The sequence below is a fragment of the Xenopus tropicalis genome, chromosome 3 (assembly GCF_000004195.4).
Source record: "Xenopus tropicalis strain Nigerian chromosome 3, UCB_Xtro_10.0, whole genome shotgun sequence".
Taxonomy (NCBI): domain Eukaryota; kingdom Metazoa; phylum Chordata; class Amphibia; order Anura; family Pipidae; genus Xenopus; species Xenopus tropicalis.
The window spans coordinates 53304885-53323648 of record NC_030679.2 but is presented as its reverse complement, the minus strand read 5'-3'; the positions used below and the strand labels follow the sequence as shown (position 1 = coordinate 53323648).

General features: G+C 37.9%; 1 protein-coding gene across 3 annotated transcripts in view; it reads right to left on the bottom strand.

The window, feature by feature from the left end:
• tmtc2 (transmembrane and tetratricopeptide repeat containing 2) overlaps window positions 1-18764 on the bottom strand; it is a 168472-nt gene that overhangs the window by 92902 nt on the left and 56806 nt on the right. For all 3 annotated transcript variants that reach the window (XM_018091903.2, XM_031897532.1, NM_001102686.1), the window contains 1 exon segment: window positions 15319-15889. In XM_018091903.2, coding sequence (XP_017947392.2) covers window positions 15319-15889 — 571 coding nt within the window.

Below are 18764 nucleotides of genomic sequence, written 5' to 3'. Positions count from 1 at the left end.
GCTTTTTCTACATGAAAGAATGTTAACCTCCAAATTAAGGTTTTAAAAATGCTGAATGTTGCTGGTATTAGCCAGAATAACCCCCTCTATACATGGTCTAACTAGTAGATGGTTACAAAAAATTTGATTTCAAGCTTCAAAGGATGTCTCAGTGTTTAAAATGCTGTTCTGCAGCTGCAATAATATTGTAGAACTCTAATTGCAGAAGTCAGTACTGAGCAACAAATAAACACTACTGATTAGAAATATCACGTTAATACACTGTAGGAGATACATAAACTAAGCACTCCCCTGTCAGGATAGAGTTGCTATGTGTAAGCTGGGCCAACTGCAGGAGGGATACATTTATGAGGGGAAAGTAGTTGGAGAGTTCTGATCAGCTCCTGCTTGGGTTGTTTGTCCTATCTATGAAAGGCAAAACCCAGAACAAAAACAGGAACATCAGTCCCTTTCCCTGCAATGTACTGTAAGTCTGATCTAGAGGATTATCTTGGATTTATTTAAAACACTGACTGAATTGTTTATTTGTATGTAATTAAAGCAATGACACCCAACCTTAAGTACCTAATACTGCTTACATATATAGTAAGTGTGCTCTTGTCTGCACTTAGCAGCTTTGTTAAATCCGCTAAAGAAATTGAGCACCCGTGTGCAGCTTCCATTTTGGACAACACGGTCAAGATCAAGTCTTGGCCCCTTTCCCCAACCAGTTGCCCACTCTACTAAACACTCAATGGGACACTTCTTTTGTGGATTCAAAAGGCGGCTGTAAAATTTTGAAACATTAATTATGATATATGTTTACATTTTCTAACATATTAACATCAGAGTAACCATCAAACCGGACATCCCTAACTAGCCACTAGCCACTGCTCTTAACAGATCCAATATGTTATCCATGCCATAGCTAAGGACCCTTAGCTCCTTCTCCCGACCTTCCTATTACATAGTTGTGACTATTAAATCACCCCTTCACACCTCCAATCATTTCCCCAAACTGATTGGTACTACTGTATATAGGGCATATAAGCATTTACAGGCTTTTCTAGCTATGGTTAGAGTGTTGAGATTCTTTGACTCTTAAAATGCCTTGGTGTTACATCTCTTCTTCAGGCTGGAAGATGTTACTAAATTGCCCCCACCACTCCAGGGAATTACACAAAGCAACACAATTACTCATGGGAAACAACTAAAGGCAATTTCACATGTTACAGTGCATATTTCAGTGAAAAAATATGGCAAGCAAAACACCCAAAACCAACATGTAAGTTGGTTACCCATAAACTGAATGAGATTGGGGGGGGGGGGAGATCAGATGTGCAGAGCCATGAGTGACTGATGCAGTATTACACAGCAGCTCAGTCTGATTCCCAGTTGATAGACTAAAGGCAGGATATGCAGCTGTATTTGTATGTGGCCTCAGTTACAGAAGCTTTATGTGGAAAACATACATTTGCTGTTGTCCCCCCAAGCTACTCTGGATCTGCATCATGCTGAAGCAGACATTTTTTACATCTCTGTGACTCAGTGCCTTAGTCCATTGTGCTATTAATAAATTGTATGTGTTATGAAGTGTTTTCTATGATGCTCGAAAAGCAAAAGCCACATAATACATTTATTTAGCCCACTTTAAACGTTGAGAAATAAGTGTGACAATCCTAAACAAAAACAAATCTGATATAAACAGACTGTATGTTATAGTCAACAGAAAACTGAGCTTACATGCTTTCACAAAACTGTGGTCCTTTCCTCGGGCAAGATACTATAAACAGAGCTGACATGGAATGCTACACATGCAAAGTTTTCTGCAAAAAAAATCTATTAAGTAAAATTAACATCCCATCATGCTTAGGGTAAAAGGGTCATAGATTGGGTGGGCTTAGGTGTCCAATATATTGCTAGTATGGCTAGAGAGAATATCTGAAGTGGGATTCAAAATGGTCCCTGGTGTTTAAAGTACACAGAAGACCAAGCAGCCCCCCACCAGCCCAATAAACATTGGCATCTTACAGCAGCTTCTCTGGCATTTGCCACAATCAATATATTGCCAGTCCAGGTCTGATAGAGAGGGAAAATGATTAGGCTCCATATGGCAGGGGGATTAAGTACTGAAGACTGCTCTGCTTGGTGATATTTTATGAGAAATAATGGCCACAGTGATGTTGACATGTAGGTAAGTCACAGGGAACAGAATAATAAACCAGCAAAAGTAATTGTGGAAATGGAGCACACTCCTCTAAGAAGACCTATGCAAATTGGTTTAACTTTGAACCAGTTGATGGCAAATGTTAGTCTAGGTTAGTAAAAGTCCTATGGATGTTACAGAAGTCACATAGGCCCTTCTCCTGGTCTGCTTGTAGTCTGACTCAAAGCACTGCCTCATTTATTAGGTTAACCAAGTTAATCACAAATTAGGTGACACCCCGATCCACACTTAACAGCAAACATTATGATGGCACACTACTCTGTTCACAGAATGTTTTTTGTTAGCTTACTTTAATTTATACATGAGTTGAAACCAGGTTGGGACAGGCAATATGTGGATTCTGGCAAATACCAGACAGGCTGCTGTAACATGCCATAACAGCCACGGCCTTTTTTTGAATCCTAGTCCAGACCTGGCTGAAACCATCACACTGATAACTTTGTTTAAAACAATTAACTGACTAGTGCTTTTGCACTTCTGCCCCAAGTATATAAAGGGCGCAAGAGTGTGCTTATGCAGAAAGAGGGCCGGAACTAGGGGTAGGCAGAGAGTTGCTGAGCAGTGGGGTAAATGTAGTTTCCAAGCAGGGGTGGGGGAAGTGGGGAAACCTAATGTGTTGGGTCCGGCTTTCCTCATGTCCCAGGTGTGGCTGCGCTCTGCGCTCTGTACCTTGCCCATGATAAGAAATCCAGCACAAGGATGCAAGATGCATTGACTGATGCATGCCATATGGCAGGCAGTAAGTACAGGGTTGTGTCTACCACCACTCCCTATACCTTGCCTATTTGAATGACATGCAAGTTAGGAAGTAGGTAGGTGGCGGAAGGTGGAGCTGCCACTGCTCCTTATGAATACAATGCCTCCTAATGCATGGGTGCTCTGAAACAGAGATTCAGTCTAGTAATTCCATCAGCCTACCATTATAAGTGTCTATGTTTTGAGTATGAGTATACATGGGTAGTTTTACTACATCACAGAAAGTGATGACAGTACATGGGACATAAATCAGGACAAAGAATTAAAGAAAAACACTGCATAATAATGGACTTTTAGGTTATCAGCTCGTAACTTTCAAAGTTATTTCCAAAGCAAGAAATCTACTTGCTTACATTAAAAAATTATAACAAAAAAAAAAATGAATGTTCAATTTATCTGTCTAAAACGCATAAAGAACCGACAGAAAAACAGTTCCTGAACTATCAAAGAACACATTAATACACTAATTGAGCCATACCTTTTATCAGCCTAATGCAAGCAAATCCGTTATTAGCAAGGTAACTAGAGAATTACAGGTTGAATATCCGACAGAGTGCTGAAGCAGCAATGGTTTTGCCAGAGCTCCCACCCCATTACAGTAAAAGCTATGGAATGCCTGATTCAGCTGTAATCTTCTTTCATGGAGACAAAAATAAGAGGTTTAACATTTATTACAAGCCAGTGTTCGCTACTGTTGGTCAGACTAAGAATCCCACACTGACGCAATAACTGATTTTAAAGAAACACAGATGCTTAAATATGCTTCAGAACTGTGCTATACTGGCACAGAATCTATTTTGGGGGTTTCTGATAGTAAGTTTATCCGTAATCTGCATCACCATACTTTAACATGAAAAACAAAATAAACCCAATAGGATTGTTTTGCCCCCCAACATGGATTTATGCAGCTTCGTTTCCCTTATGATCTATAGCAAATATACTTTTATACAAACGTTGCTATTTTTGAATATTTGAAATGTGTCGACAGAGTGTAGGCTTGCCACCCTTCTGGTTTTGACCTGGACAGCCTGGTTTTCAGAATGGCTATCAAAGTCAAAACTGCCTGGACTTTCCTAGTTTGTCTATCAATGATCAGCCAATTACAGATCCCTGTGTCATAGCCCTGCCCCGCTACACAGGGTTTATGCAGGTTTATATAGCGCTGTCACCCTAGGCATGGGCCCTTGGGTGCCTAAATATAAATATGGCCCTGCGCTTAGTTAACACTCATTATTGCTATATTACAGAGGACATTCAGTCAAAAATGAAGAATAGTTTATTTAAATAATAAACCCAGGCAGTAACATTGCCAGTTTTAATAAAGTAAACACTTTCTAGATAACATGTCATACTTTCATATGGCAAAGTGAACTATTTAAAAATGACTTGTTCCTTGTACAGGTATGGGACCTGTTATCCAGAATGCTTGGGTCCTGGGGTGTTCCAGATAGGGGGTCTTTCCGTAATTCGGAACTCCTACCTTAAGTCTACTAAGAAAATTATTTAAACAGTAATTAAACCCAATAGGATTGTTTTGGCTCCAATAAGGATTAATTATATCCAAGTACAAGGTATTGTTTTATTATTACAGAGAAAAAGCAAATTATTTTCTGGATAATGGGTTTCCAGATAAGGGGTCCAATACCTGTATACATATGAATAAATAGATACATACAGGTGTTCTATGCCAAAGTTCTAATAATCTTAGACCTGCTGGGAAATAACATAAAATGTATATTTCTGGCACCTTAAAAATCATTGACAAGGGGCTAGCATGGAATGTAACCTTGACAACAAGAAAACACATCTCTAGGTGTGACATGTATAATGGCCTCCAAATTGAAAAAAATGTATCAATCAGTAGTGATTGATACCCAAAGGGAGCTATTGGTTACAGTCTGGGTGACTTTCTTGAACAAATAAATCATTGCAGGGAAGTCGTCCATCATTAATATGAAGATCAAATACAAATCTAAGATTTTAATAATAGTGTTCCGTGATAAACCAAAAATTAATGTATTGCTTCTTCACTGAACATATCTTAAATATTTTTTAAATATTCAGAAAAATAAAAGTTCTGTATTTCTTCTTTTTTATGTAAAAAGCCATGACATATGTAACAACTATTTTAATTGCATCCGAGTAACTAGTGTCAAGTCATAAGACACTACTTTTTCAATAAGCCCTAGAGGAAGAATTAGTACAAATATTGACATTCTATGTGAAAGATTTTGAAGTTTCTTTGTATGACATACAGTTGTTTCGCTACTCAGTTGTGGCAACTGTTCAAACGACTTGGCCCACATATGAAAAAGACTAGCCAAGCCACAAGTAAAGTCACTGAAGGATGTATAATTGGGGAAGAAAAGATAGACAAAGGCACTTTATCCAGAAATGATACCAAACTATTGTTTATTGGCTTGGCACTTATTCACAGCCTCGCTGATAAATGCAAATGAGATCATTTACACTCCTAACTAAAATGCATATTTATCACAACAGCTGAAACTGTATTAGCTGCTAGAATGCAACAAAGGTTCCAAACACACAGACTGATAAAGAGCATTTACCAACCACAAATAACTCAAACAGTTAAAGCTAAAAGAGGTGAATTAAAGGATTTAAGTAAGGAAAGAATATGCTGCTTGTGTAAACCAGACCAAATACCTGAATCCCACAAGCTTAGTTAGTTTACATATTTAATTTACTTGATTAGATACAAAGATACATTTGCTTTGATATTTTAGCAAGTTTGGTGATTTTTCTTCCTTGTCCATAGCTACTTCATATATACAGTATAGCAAGTGTTTCCCCATGCAATCTATATTCGCTTCTGCTTTGGGGTGTACTCCATTGTCTGGCAAATGCCAAAGGGGCTGCTGCAAAGTGCCACAGACAGTCTGGCCTAAGCCCTACCATACCAAAATGCTTCAATGAGCCGAGCATTGGTGCCTTACTAATACAGCCACCACCGTTTGCATCCATGGGGCACTCAAATGTATTCTCATGCTTAACAGTTGTTCTGCTATGGCATATTCATATTATCAAATGCAGGGATTCACCACGATAAAGTAGGTGACTGTGATCACCTTGAATACAGTAACATTTCATGCTACATTAGAAAATGGTAATTAAAACAAGGCACATAACTGGTTCTAAACTAATCTGACAAAAACGCATTCTCCTCCCATTGCTTTATACCAAAGGTCCCAACCTTTTTTTTTAGTTCTGAGCCACAAATGTCAAGACAACAACACAAATATGAAAAAAGTTCCTAGGTGGTGCCAAAAAAAGAGCTATAATCGACTGTTTGTAGGCCCTATGTAGACTGGCAGCCTACAGAAGACCGTTTTGGCAGTACACATGGTTTTGATGCAGTTAAAGCTTGCCTTCAAGTCAGGAATTCAAAAATAAGCACCTGCTTTGAGGCCACTGAGAGCAACATCCAAAGTGTTGGTAAGCGACACGTTGCTCACGTGCCACTGGTTGGGGATTACTGCTTTATACACTAGGTAAATCAGCCATCTCTACAACCTTTTTCTGTACTCCCTGCTGCCACTATTGTCTCCTATGTGCTCTCCTTCCCTCAAACAGTTTGCTCCTCTGACTGCTTCCAACAGCTCTACTCCTTTCTCTGTTTTCTTTCTCACTAAATAATGGCTGGGTGATATGCTGCTCTGCAGACTACAAATAACTTAAATGGATACAGTCATTTGTTTATGTACTAGAACATATTAACAATTAATCATTGTTTGTTAAATCTTTGTCAAATCCCAAACTGACTATATGGTTTCTTATTATCATACAGAAGTCTGCTTGAAGGCAATCTCATTTCAGTCATTAAAGGCTTAGAAAATAAACTAATCAGGCACCAACTCTTTTATACTATAAACAAAAAAACATAACCTGTTAGCTTAAGAAACTAGTAAATGCTGTATGTTTTGTTTAATTTGCTAGTTTGTCAGTTTGATTTGCACGGCGGGGGGGGGGAAAAGACATTTTGTTATAATAATCACTCATTAAGAAAGCCACTTTTTTTCAACCAAAGTATTTAGGGAAACTGTAGGTTCCATATAAAGAAGGTCTTGTCCTGCATGCTGTGCTGTTATTAGGGGGGAACAATCATAATACTATGGATAAATGCACTGTTCCATAACTGTGATCTGATAATTGCACGAATGATACTTACATTTCAGCAAGTAGGCTTTATTTCTCAGAACACTATGAAAACCTCAACAGATTTCAACTTTAACTCCCACCGCACATGCACAAATTCTTAAGGTCCTAATTTAGAAGAAGTCCAAATCACTTTGGTGAACTTCTTTTGGTCTGTTAAAGGTGTGGTTCATCTATAGTTTAACCTTTTGTATGTTACAGAATGGCCTATTCTTGACAAGTTTTCAAATGGTCTTAATTTTTTATAGGTTTGAAATTATTTGGCTTTGTCTTCTGACTCTTTCCAACCTTTAAAGGTGGATCACTGACCCCTGCAGCTAAAAACCTAATTTGTCAATACTGGAATATATGAAAATTCTCACATATGAAAATACTACTTAATTACTTTGCCATTTACAAGGATGACTTCTAATTTTACAACGAAACAGTGAAAGCACTTGACCAAGGAGCAATATCCCTCGCTAACTAGATTTAATTGACTAGCATTTGGTCATCAAAATGCCTCTAATTGGCTACTTTTTGAATTCACTAAGAACCCCAAAAACATTGCAGATACAATACAAGAAGTTTTATAAAAATGTGAATCCAACAACTGTAAATAAAATTGCTTGCGTAAAGAGAAAATAATAGCTTTCATCACCAGTTTATCAACACTTAAGCAGCAAACATTTATCGCAGTTATATAGGTTACCTGTCATCTGCTATGCCAAGTGGATCTAAGGGTGATGACTTGCCTTGCGATTAATCTCCTCTAGTAGTGACGACTAATCTCCTTGAACATATGTGTTGCTTTGACTTTTGCCTCATGAAACTTTAGAAAGCTGAAGCAATGCATATGATATGGTTTCCTATCAGTGATTTACATCCTCGCTGGTAGGAAAGCATTCAGACTGAGATTTCGGCAAATTGCTGCGCCGCGTTTGCCATACCACCGGCGATTTACATACAGTTGATATAAAAAGTCTATACACCCCTGGTAAAATGTCAGGTTCCTGTGCTGTACAAAAATGAGACAAAGATAAATCATTTCAGAACTTTTTCCACCTTTAATGTGACCTATAAACTGCACCACTCAATTGAAAAACAAACTGAAATCTTTTAGGTGGAGGGAAGAAAACCAAAAAAACTAAAATAATGTGGTTGCATAAGTGTGCACACCCTCTTCTAACTGGGGATGTAGCTGTGTTCAGAATTAAGCAATCACATTAAAAATCATGTTAAATAGGATTCAGCATACATCTGCCAGCATTTAAAGTGCCTCTGAATAACCCCAAATAAAGTTCAGCTGCTCTAGTTGGTCTTTCCTGACATTTTTTTTGTCGCATCCCACAGCAAAAGCCATGGTCCACAGAGATCTTCCAAAGCATCAGAGGGATCTTATTGTTGAAAGATATCAGTCAGGAGAAGGGTACAAAAGAATTTCCAAGGCATTAGATATACCATGGAACACAGTGAAGACAGTCATCATCAAGTGGAGAAACTATGGCACAACAGTGACATTACCAAGAACTGAACGTCCCTCCAAAATTGATGAAAAGACGAGAAGAGAACTGGTCAGGGAGGCTACCAAGAGGCCTACAGCAACATTAAAGGAGCTACAGGAATATCTGGCAAGTATTGGCTGTGTGGTACATGTGACAACAATCTCCCATATTCTTCATATGTCTGGGCTATGGGGTAGAGTGGCAAGACGAAAGCCTTTTCGTATGAAGAAAAACATCCAAGCCAGGCTACATTTTGCAAAAACACATCTGAAGTCTCCAAAAAGCATGTGGGAAAAGGTGTTATGGTCTGATGATGGTCTGTGGCAGCATCAAGCTTTAGGGCTGTTTTTCTTTTTCTGCTGGAACTGGGGCCTTAGTTAAGATAGAGGGAATTTTGAACAGTTCTAAATACCAGTCAGTATTGGGACAAAACCTTCAGGCTTCTGCTAGAAAGCTGAACATGAGGAGGAACTTCATCTTTCAGCATGACAGCGACCCAAAGCATACATCCAAATCAACAAAGGAATGGCTTCACCGGAAGAAGATTAAAGTTTTGGAATGGCCCAGCCAGAACCCAGACTTGAATCCGATTGAAAATCTTTGGGGTGATCTGAAGACGGCGGTGCACAGGAAATGCCCTCGCAATCTGACAGATTTGGAGTTTTTCTGCAAAGAAGGGTGGGCAAATCTTGCAAAGTCATAATGTGCCATGCTGATAGACTCATACCCAAAAAGACTGAGTGCTGTAATAAAATCAAAAGGTGCTTCAACAAAGTATTAGTTTAAGGGTGTGCACACTTATGCAATCACATTACTTTAGTTGTCTTCCCTCCACCTAAAAGATTTCAGTTTGTTTTTCAATTGATTGGTACAGTTTATAGGTCACATTAAAGGTGGAACAAGTTCTGAAATTATTTATCTTTGTCTCATTTTTGTACAGCACAGGAACCTGACATTTTATCAGGGGTGTGTAGACTTTTTATATCCACTGTATATTTATATATTCAGGGAAAATGGGCCGCTCCACACAGGACTTGTGAAAAAACACCGTCATTTATTAGATGTAAAACAAGAACTGACGTTTCGGCAGCTCCTGCAGCCTTTCTAAAAAAATTTAAACATAATCATAAAAGAGCTTATCACCATATTTCCATTACACTGAAAAAATAATATGCTCTTTTATGATTATGTTTAAACTTTTTTTGGTTTATTTATTTTTTTCCCAATCGGGTGTTTTATTCTTGTGGGTCACGTATGTTACACGTCATGCACTTGCGTCACTCATCTGTGTTTCCCTCCACACTTAGTATTTAAGATTGTTCTTTCCTCTGTTTTATAACTTTGAGAAACGCTGCAGGAGTGGCCAAAACATCAGTTCTTGTTATACATCTAATAAATTACGGTGTTTTTTCACAAGTCCTGTGTGGAGAGGCCCATATAGATCTAAGAAGTATTTTGAGGACTGCACCCAGGCATTAAGAGACAGTTTGTTGCGAGTGCCAACCTGTTTGAACTACTATATATATGTATATAGAAGAGCACTGTTGGTGCGCGAAACGTCGGATCTTTTTCAATAAATGCTTTATCTTTTTGCAAAGTCCCTGTGTGTGCGGCTCTCTGCTTCTTTATTATTGTTTTTTGCCAGCACCCAGAGCCTCTGATCTTTTGGAGGGTGTGCTCCTGTTTGTTCTTTATATATTATATATATATATATATATATATATATATATATATATATATATATATATATATATATATATATATAAAAATAGATAGATAGATATGGGGTATTGCAGTTTGTGCAGGGGAGAGCTGGCCCTACACTTTAGTCTTATGTGGTCCACCACTTGGGTATCCAATGCAGACTGATCAAAATGCTTCTCACTCAGAATAAATGGCACTGGGCCCTACAAAAAGTTGCTGCCATGCAGTGATTCATACATGTGCAAATCTGTCACAATCTACTGCCTTAAATTATTACAACAGGAACCATTATTGTAAAGTGCCTCTAGCAAAGATTTGTTTGGTCTCAAGAGATGAGTTATAAAAATTACACAAGTTCAGTAAATGTGAATTACATATGTTCAATTATGTATCGTGGAACACTTAACAAATCTTAAATTCAAAGCAGTTAAAAGGCTATGCATTTTTCTCACTCTTTCCATCTAGGATTGTTTTCGCTTTTCCGTTACAGGGGGAATGAATAAGTATGCATGGCAATGTTTCCAAAACCCGTTTGTCATCAGCTTCAGTTAAATCTCTGGCCATGTACCATTACAGCCAGGTTTCCATGACAAACAAAGGCATGCCATTATTTTATTTTATCAGAGAACAATTCTATCCTATTTTAGCAAAGAGAATGTTATCAGCAGACTTAATAAATGCCAAAATAAACACAAATACCTCTGGAAAAAAATACAAAGGTAGTGATTCATTCATTTCTATTAATTAGCATATTTCCATATTCCATTATTAACAAACTAGATCAAATAACTGACTATTAGTGGCAACTGTAAATAGATAAGCAGGTATGAAACATAAGATAAAAGTTATCTTACTCAGCCCAAATTTTAGATCAGCACAAAACTGCAAGAAGAACTAAAATTCATGACCGCTTTCAAGACAAACATTTCTAAAACAATGTCTTCCATGTTTCATATTTAGATTAAGTGCCCCAGATAGCAAAGTTTTTTGTACAGGAATGTGTGTGAAATTTGTCATTTGTACACAATGAAAATTGTGTACAGTGGCTTACATTTTAAGAAATGCAAGGGCAGATGCAGTGTCTGCTCCAAGGTCAGTCGTAGGCTTAAAGAGATTCTGTTATGGGAAAACATATTTTTTTATTTGTTTTTAGTTTTTACAGCGCTGCTCCAGCAGAATTAGGGGAGAACATGGGGTTAGTCTCATAGGTGCCCTCAGCCATGTGCTCTGAAACTTCAGTCTCTCTTTACTGCTGCACTGCAAGTTGGAATGATATCACCCCCCCCCCCCCCCCCCCAGCAGCTGGTCAGCAGAAAACTGGGACTATAACAGGTTAACAGCTTCATAACATCTGCACTGCTAAAAATGCTGCCATTCCCCACCTAGTGGTAGATATTAGAATAGCATGTAGTAGTAAAAAGCTAAGTCTGAAAGCTGTTTTAATGTGTAACATTGGCTCCTACTAAAAGCTCAGAACAATTCACTCAGATGGCTGCCTGCACACCAATATTACAATTAAAAAAATTCATTTGTTTGTTCAAGAATAAAGTTTTCAATGTTAGAGTGAATTATTTGCAATGTAAAAATGGCACATGGCACAGATTTCTTTTGTATTCCCTCCACTAGACATTTAAAGGACAGCTCACTATCTGCAGTCTGTCTGTGACAAAACAACCTAAATTTTCAATATGACAAAGTTCGGATGATTTATTAAATTATTCGATGACTGACAGATATGTTAACATACTGACATTTTTTGGGAGCCACCCTAATTAAATTTTAATTCACTACTGCCACTGAAATTCACTAAGTATCACCTAAATCCTCAGAAGTAGTTGGAGTAGGGAGTGCCATCAGGGCAGTGGCCTGGGCTGAGTGGGCGCCTTAACTAGGCAAAATAGGGGTGTAACTTGGGGAAAGCAGTATGCTCAAATGTGCACCTTTGGGCTGAAAAGCCCCAGTACAATCAGCAGCAGGTGTTTCTATACATGACAATGACAGGAAGCATGTTCACCATTCATTTACAAGGGCTCCTCCTTGGCCATATATGAAACATAATAACTTATATTACACATTCTCTGTCATACTCTGCTAGATAAGTGGCACCCTTTTTACCACCATACATAATTAGTTTTTGAACAAAGCAAATTCTTTTTCATAAATACATAATGAAATGGCTTTATGGCATCAGGCTAACAGAGCATATAGAAGCCATCTGGGTGGAACAACTCTTTGGAAACAACAAATTACAAATAGCAACCACATGCCATCCATTCTGTTTACTAATACTGGGTGCCTGCTGACAGCAAGTCATTAAAGCACAGCATGACCCCATTTTCACGCAGATTCCTCGTCCTTTCTGGAACATAATAACAGGATGCACGAGAAATCCAAAAACAGGGGATGCATGCAACATTCACCTGTACAAAAGCAGTTCCATTACAGAATAGGCATGATTCTTACTTCAGGAACTATTACACAGTCTAAGAACGGACACAAAAGCTTTGCTGAAAGTTGAAGATTTACAACCACTCCAAACCGAAAATAGTTTGAGAAGCTTGTAGGATAAAAGCTTGCATTATCTGGGCTGAACTATCTGGTTAATGGCAAATCATAGATATGAAAAACAAGCTATTAGAGAGTTAAGCAAAATGCCCTAATGTGTGCAGTCACACCTAAAATATAGTTATAATATACAGGAATAATCCATTTCAAACTTTGTACATCCTTTTATTTACTGGGGCAAAACATCTTATAATAACACATTTTCATACTTTAACACTAAAGCATTATGTGCCATTGTAACAGCTGTTTTTCACCAATAAGAGATATATTTTTCTATAGTCTCTTGATTAGTGCCTTCCACTTCTGTAACAGAGGCCAGAAGGCAATCAGGTCACCTCTCCTATGTTCCAAAGCCTCATATCAAGGAAGGTGACATCTACCAAAACTTCTGGGGTAAAAAAAAGTCACCTTTACAGCAGATCTAACATTCCATAGCAAAAAGTGATCAATAAATGCTACCTGCAGATTTGTTGCTCTGGTTTATTAGACCTGGTTAAAAATCCAACATAAACTGCTGTCTGTTAACAGTAAACTTCTCTTCCAATGAATGCTTTAAAACTTAGTCATTGATCAATACACAAATCTCAACTCCATCTGCTGTAATTAAACATCAGATGCTTAAAACCCACTGCATACAGATGTCTGTCTCTCTGTTTCATCAATATCAGTGGAACACAAACAGGCAACTGTCTTGCTGATTGACTAATCACTACAGTATTTACTGTATAGTTTCATCCTGGTTAAGGGTTGGCCAATGAGGCATAAATATGCTAAGAAAAGTGGTAAACCTGGTTTCATATTTAAGGCTACCAAATCTGGGTCAACTTCAAGAAAACAAATATTTAAAGCTTATATTTGGGGTTTGACATGCATTTATGATCACCCCCTTTTTTGGTATTTATATGATCTCTATGGATATAACCTGTTTTAGCCCCATACTCAGGTTCCCATCATATCTTTTCTTCACCATGTCCATTTGAATTGATGCAGGACATGCTGCTCAAACACCTTAAGCATCTATATTAATATGAATTTGCCCAGCTTTCTGCTGTGTGCCACTACCCTCAGGTCAAAATACAAGTCAAATATTTTGCATGCTCCAATATAGCAAAAGTCCAAGTAAAATTAATTGGTAAACAAAACAAATGAACCAGAAGTTAAGCCAGATGTCAGTATTGTCTGTTGGCTCTGGGTATAGCCTGTAGTTAAAGCTGGGAATGATCCAAGATAAGAACAGGAAAGGGGATTACTGAGAAGGTTGCAAGGACACAAGAGAAATGAGGACAGAGAAAACTCATGTTAACCCTTTCATTTACACAAAAAAACTACAACTTATATGTGTTTATGGAAAGAGAAGCGTGTTAGTAAAGTAAATTGCTCCCTAAACAGATATGGTAGAAAAAGTATTCTTAGTAGAAACAAGAACACAGAGAAAAGAATTAGAATAAAATGTATATAATAAACACATAGCAACCCATGCTTCACCTACACAGAACAGAGATAAATCAGCTACTGCACATGTTAATACTTAAAATATTTATTCAAAACAGCATGTTGTTCCGTTAGTTCTATTAGTCTTCTCTGTCATAAGAACTGAATGCATATAAAGCGGTGCATGAACAAAAGGTTGTATCCAAACTACTGAATAACGGTACAAAAATAAATGTGACAATGGATGTCATAACATGTCTTTTAAACTAAAATAGAGTTTGCTTTCCAGGGACTTAGCTTATAAATGCATAGTTTTCTTTCAGATATGCTGTTAAGACTCTGTAACTAGGCAAGTCAGGGAAATTGCCCATAAGGTGGCCATACACAGGCAGATTTAAGCTTATCTGCCTGTGTATGGGCACCTCCGACGGGCCCGCTCAACCGATATCGGGCGCTACTTTATATGCATTCAGTTATTTTTGTGAAGAGGTCTAAAGAATTGTTATACTAGAGGCTAGGGCAAATACTTCTTGTTTTTATCACTTGAATTTTTTCTGTAATTCTGATCTTTGATCATGCACACCCCCTGACACCTATCACAATTTTTGAGTGACTGTGATCTCTAACTAAATTGATTGCACTTTAAAACAACCACCTACAGATCTATTGGGTTGATTTAATTTATTACTCCTCCCCTCTGAATTACACAAGGGTATTAATATGCACAGTGGCATAACTAGATGTTACTGGGCCCCACAGCAGATTCAATTTGGACCCTCAAAACATTGATAAGTTGTCCTGTTCTATGAAGATGCATTAAATTAGTAATAAATAAGGACTCAATTGGCCCTGTACACTGCCCGTCTGAAGCCACAGGGTCTGCTTCCTCTGTAGTTACATCTCTGATTATGCAGCACTGCTTCTACCTGATGTTTGTTTTCTTTGGGTTCTAAACTGAATTGTTTTTGTTTTTAATTGAGAAGAGCATTAACTTACCTTAAAGACAACAGAAATTATTTGATTCATCTTTAATTTATGGAACACAAATATATCATAGACAGCAGAAACTGCTAAAACCGTGACTCCCTGCTCCTTCCACAGCATGCTACAAGCTGCCCAAAATCCAGCACAAAGAATCCAGCACCAGCTGCTGAGTGAGTACCCTCGGGTTGAGCAATGTTTCATGTAGCACAGTAAGGAGAGTAGAAAAAAGAGTCCTGCACCCACATCAGCCCTTCCAACAATGCCAGCAACTGCTTCTGTATGTATTGGGTGAGATGCAAACAAAAGCCCTGCTATAAGGGTCCAGCATCCACTTCCAAAAAGTGCTTTGCACAGGTTGGTGAAGAGGCCTGTGACTGCAGAATGCAATAATATATTGACTAGATGATAGCTCCAGGGATCCAGACCTCCAAGTAAGTAGTTAAGGCGAAATGACAGTGTGCATAATGGACGATAGGATTTATGGCTCCCACTGTGAGTAAGCAAGGTGCCCCAAAAGTCATTAAAAAAGATGTGGTTCCATGGCGTTTCTGGCAGAAGATCCTGATTAGTCTTGATAGCCCGGCTAGAGAAACAATAAAAAGGAACAAATTAGGGTATGTTTGACAAAGTATGTAATATCATTATGTTTATCACCAGAATTACTCTTCTACCCCCCACAAATAGAGAGGCACATTTAAAGCTGGCCATACACGCACCGATACTATCGTACGAAACTTCGTGTATGGCATGTCGGCGAGTCGACCGACATCGCAGGAAGCTGCTATTGGTCGACTCGCCGATCGGCCAGGTTAGAAAATTTTGATCGGGCGCCATAGAAGGCGCCTGACCAAAATCTGCCGTCAGGGCTGAATCGGCAGAAGGAGGTAGAAATCCTATTCTTTCTACCTCCTTATCTGCTGTTTCAGCCCTGAAGGTGTGTGGCAGATCTGACGATGTTTCGTCAGATCGCCACGTGTATGGCCAGCTTAAGAATGCTCGAGCCTTCGGATCATAAAATCATGCAAGAGTTCCCAAACTCTCACGCGGTTTCTTCATCCGAATAGCATACTTCGTGCAAATTGTGTCGAGCTTTTTATTTATTTTTTTTTTTATTCCAATTTGCACAAAGTGTGCTACTCGGAAACTATGTGAGCGTTTGGGAACTCTCCTGTGGTTTTAGGATCTGAAAGCTCGAGCATTCTTAAATGTGCCTCAGAGACTTTTTGATGAAAATATAAAGCCTAAAGCACATCTTTCTAATTAAAAGGTCTAGAGTTCCAGTATTTTAAAATACCTTTTACAAAATACATTCCCACACCTTGTGCCTCAACCCTTTCTCCTTGAAGATTGTAAGCTCTTTTGGGCAGGGCCCTCTTCCCCTCTTGTATCGGTTACGGATTGCTGTATATGTTACTCTGTATGTCCAATATATGTAACCCACTTATTGTACAGCGCTGCGGAATATGTTGGCGCTTTATAAATAAATGGTAATGTAATGTACAAGACGCACAAGACATTTTTACCATAAAGTCCCAGCGTGGATATCTGTAAAGCCATACCCAACCACAAAAGCCTACAAAGGCTGCAACTGAAATACAGGCCCTAAATTGTAGGAAATGAACGCATGCTGTTCAAGTGAATAAAACAAACAATTCAGTCATTTAAAGATATTTCTTCCCTGTATGAAATTAATTAACAACTCTATTTGAAAAATATTCAGTTCAAGTAAAATGCAAAAACTAAAATGAACTTTTGGGACAGTTTGTTCTGAGCATTTAACACAATTTCTGCGGTGAAAAAAAAAAAAAAAAAACTATTAAACTATTAAATTAATTTTACATTTCATGATTCTGGATCAGGTTTTATAGTGTGCTTTATACATGATCTGTGTCTTGTGCTCATTTAAACACGATCCCAGCTTTTTCATGAGAACCTGCATGGCACATCTGGCCATACTTGCCCCAGCTGATATTTGAACCACGCTTGGCCATGTAAAAACGGCATAAAATCGCCGTAATTTTTTTTTTTTTTTACACATTTTTTTTCTTCTGCCAGAACTTTTCCATTTATTTTACACAGCTTTTTCAGGAAATTTCATTTTACACAGTATAATAAATAGGCACTTAAGAGTCTGTCATCCTATGCATGATTGCTCGGCACAACACAGAGTGTAAAACTACATCCATTAAAATGCTATACACAACTACATTTCTGTAGATTCTGCTTATATATACAAGCACAGTTTGCCAATTTGTTAGCTGTGCCTTCTTTGATGAATAGGGCGCAAGGTCAAGGACAACTTGACGAGGTATTGCATCACAAGCAACTAAAGGACATTAATTAATGGATAAATCATGTACCTTCTGTCACCCCTTCACTCACAGGCATAACTGGTGTTCACGTTTGCATCACTGGTATCTGCCATCATGCAAAATAGTGCTGAAATTATGAGAAGGAACCTTCTGCTGTTTTACAGGGAGTCCATCCACAGACTGATGGTGACAAACTAAAGTTCCTAAAGTCATTAGATTTAAGATGTAAACATATAAAGAGCAATAATATTTTCCCACTAGCATTACCTCACTAACAACTTTAAAGTTTTCTTAAACACGCAGAAAAGTATTACTTGTGTTTTTTTACTTCTCTCAAACCAGTACAATAAAGTTAAAAAGTCTCCTAGGCATCTTTTTGATATCTACGTGAAACAACCATTGGCATAGCAGGGTACAATATGAACATCTCAGAAGAAAATGATTTTGCTGAAAAATTGCCATCAGTACAGAAAACCAACAGTGCTGCCTAGTCATGTAGGTCTAAAGAGCAATCTCCTAAAACTACCTAAAATGCATCAAATCTTATCTAGGTTTGAGCCTGTAACCTCAGCTGGATTAAAAGATATATGTATACATACAACACAATATTGAATTTAAATAACATGTTTCCAGGTTCAATTACTCGCAATGCAGGCAGTGTTGTTTTATGTGGGCTAGCTACCTAAGAGTACCTGCATCACCTACATCTGTGAAGGCAAATATAATTAGTGTATTATAAATATAATTACTGTTCATTGCACTTACATGGAACAAAGACAACACATAATTGTAGACAGAAATAATGTGTCCTCTATCAATATACAAAAAGGCATTTGATTCATATATATTTACCAATATACATGTCACTAAAACAAGAATTCTAGTCATTCTTTACATGAATGAGAGGGCATATTGACAAAAAAAAAGTCAATAAGAATTTAAATGGAAAGCCTTATGCTGTTTTTATAGTGGCTATTAACTTCTCTGCAGTAACAAAATAGACATTAATAAATAAATATGCAACCCAACATTCCTGATTAACTGCAAATGTGTTCTTTCCTCTGCCCAGAGCTATTGGCTGGGTCATGCAACATTATATTAAGCAATGAAAGTGCCCTGTTGTATATATCCATGTGCTTAAACGGG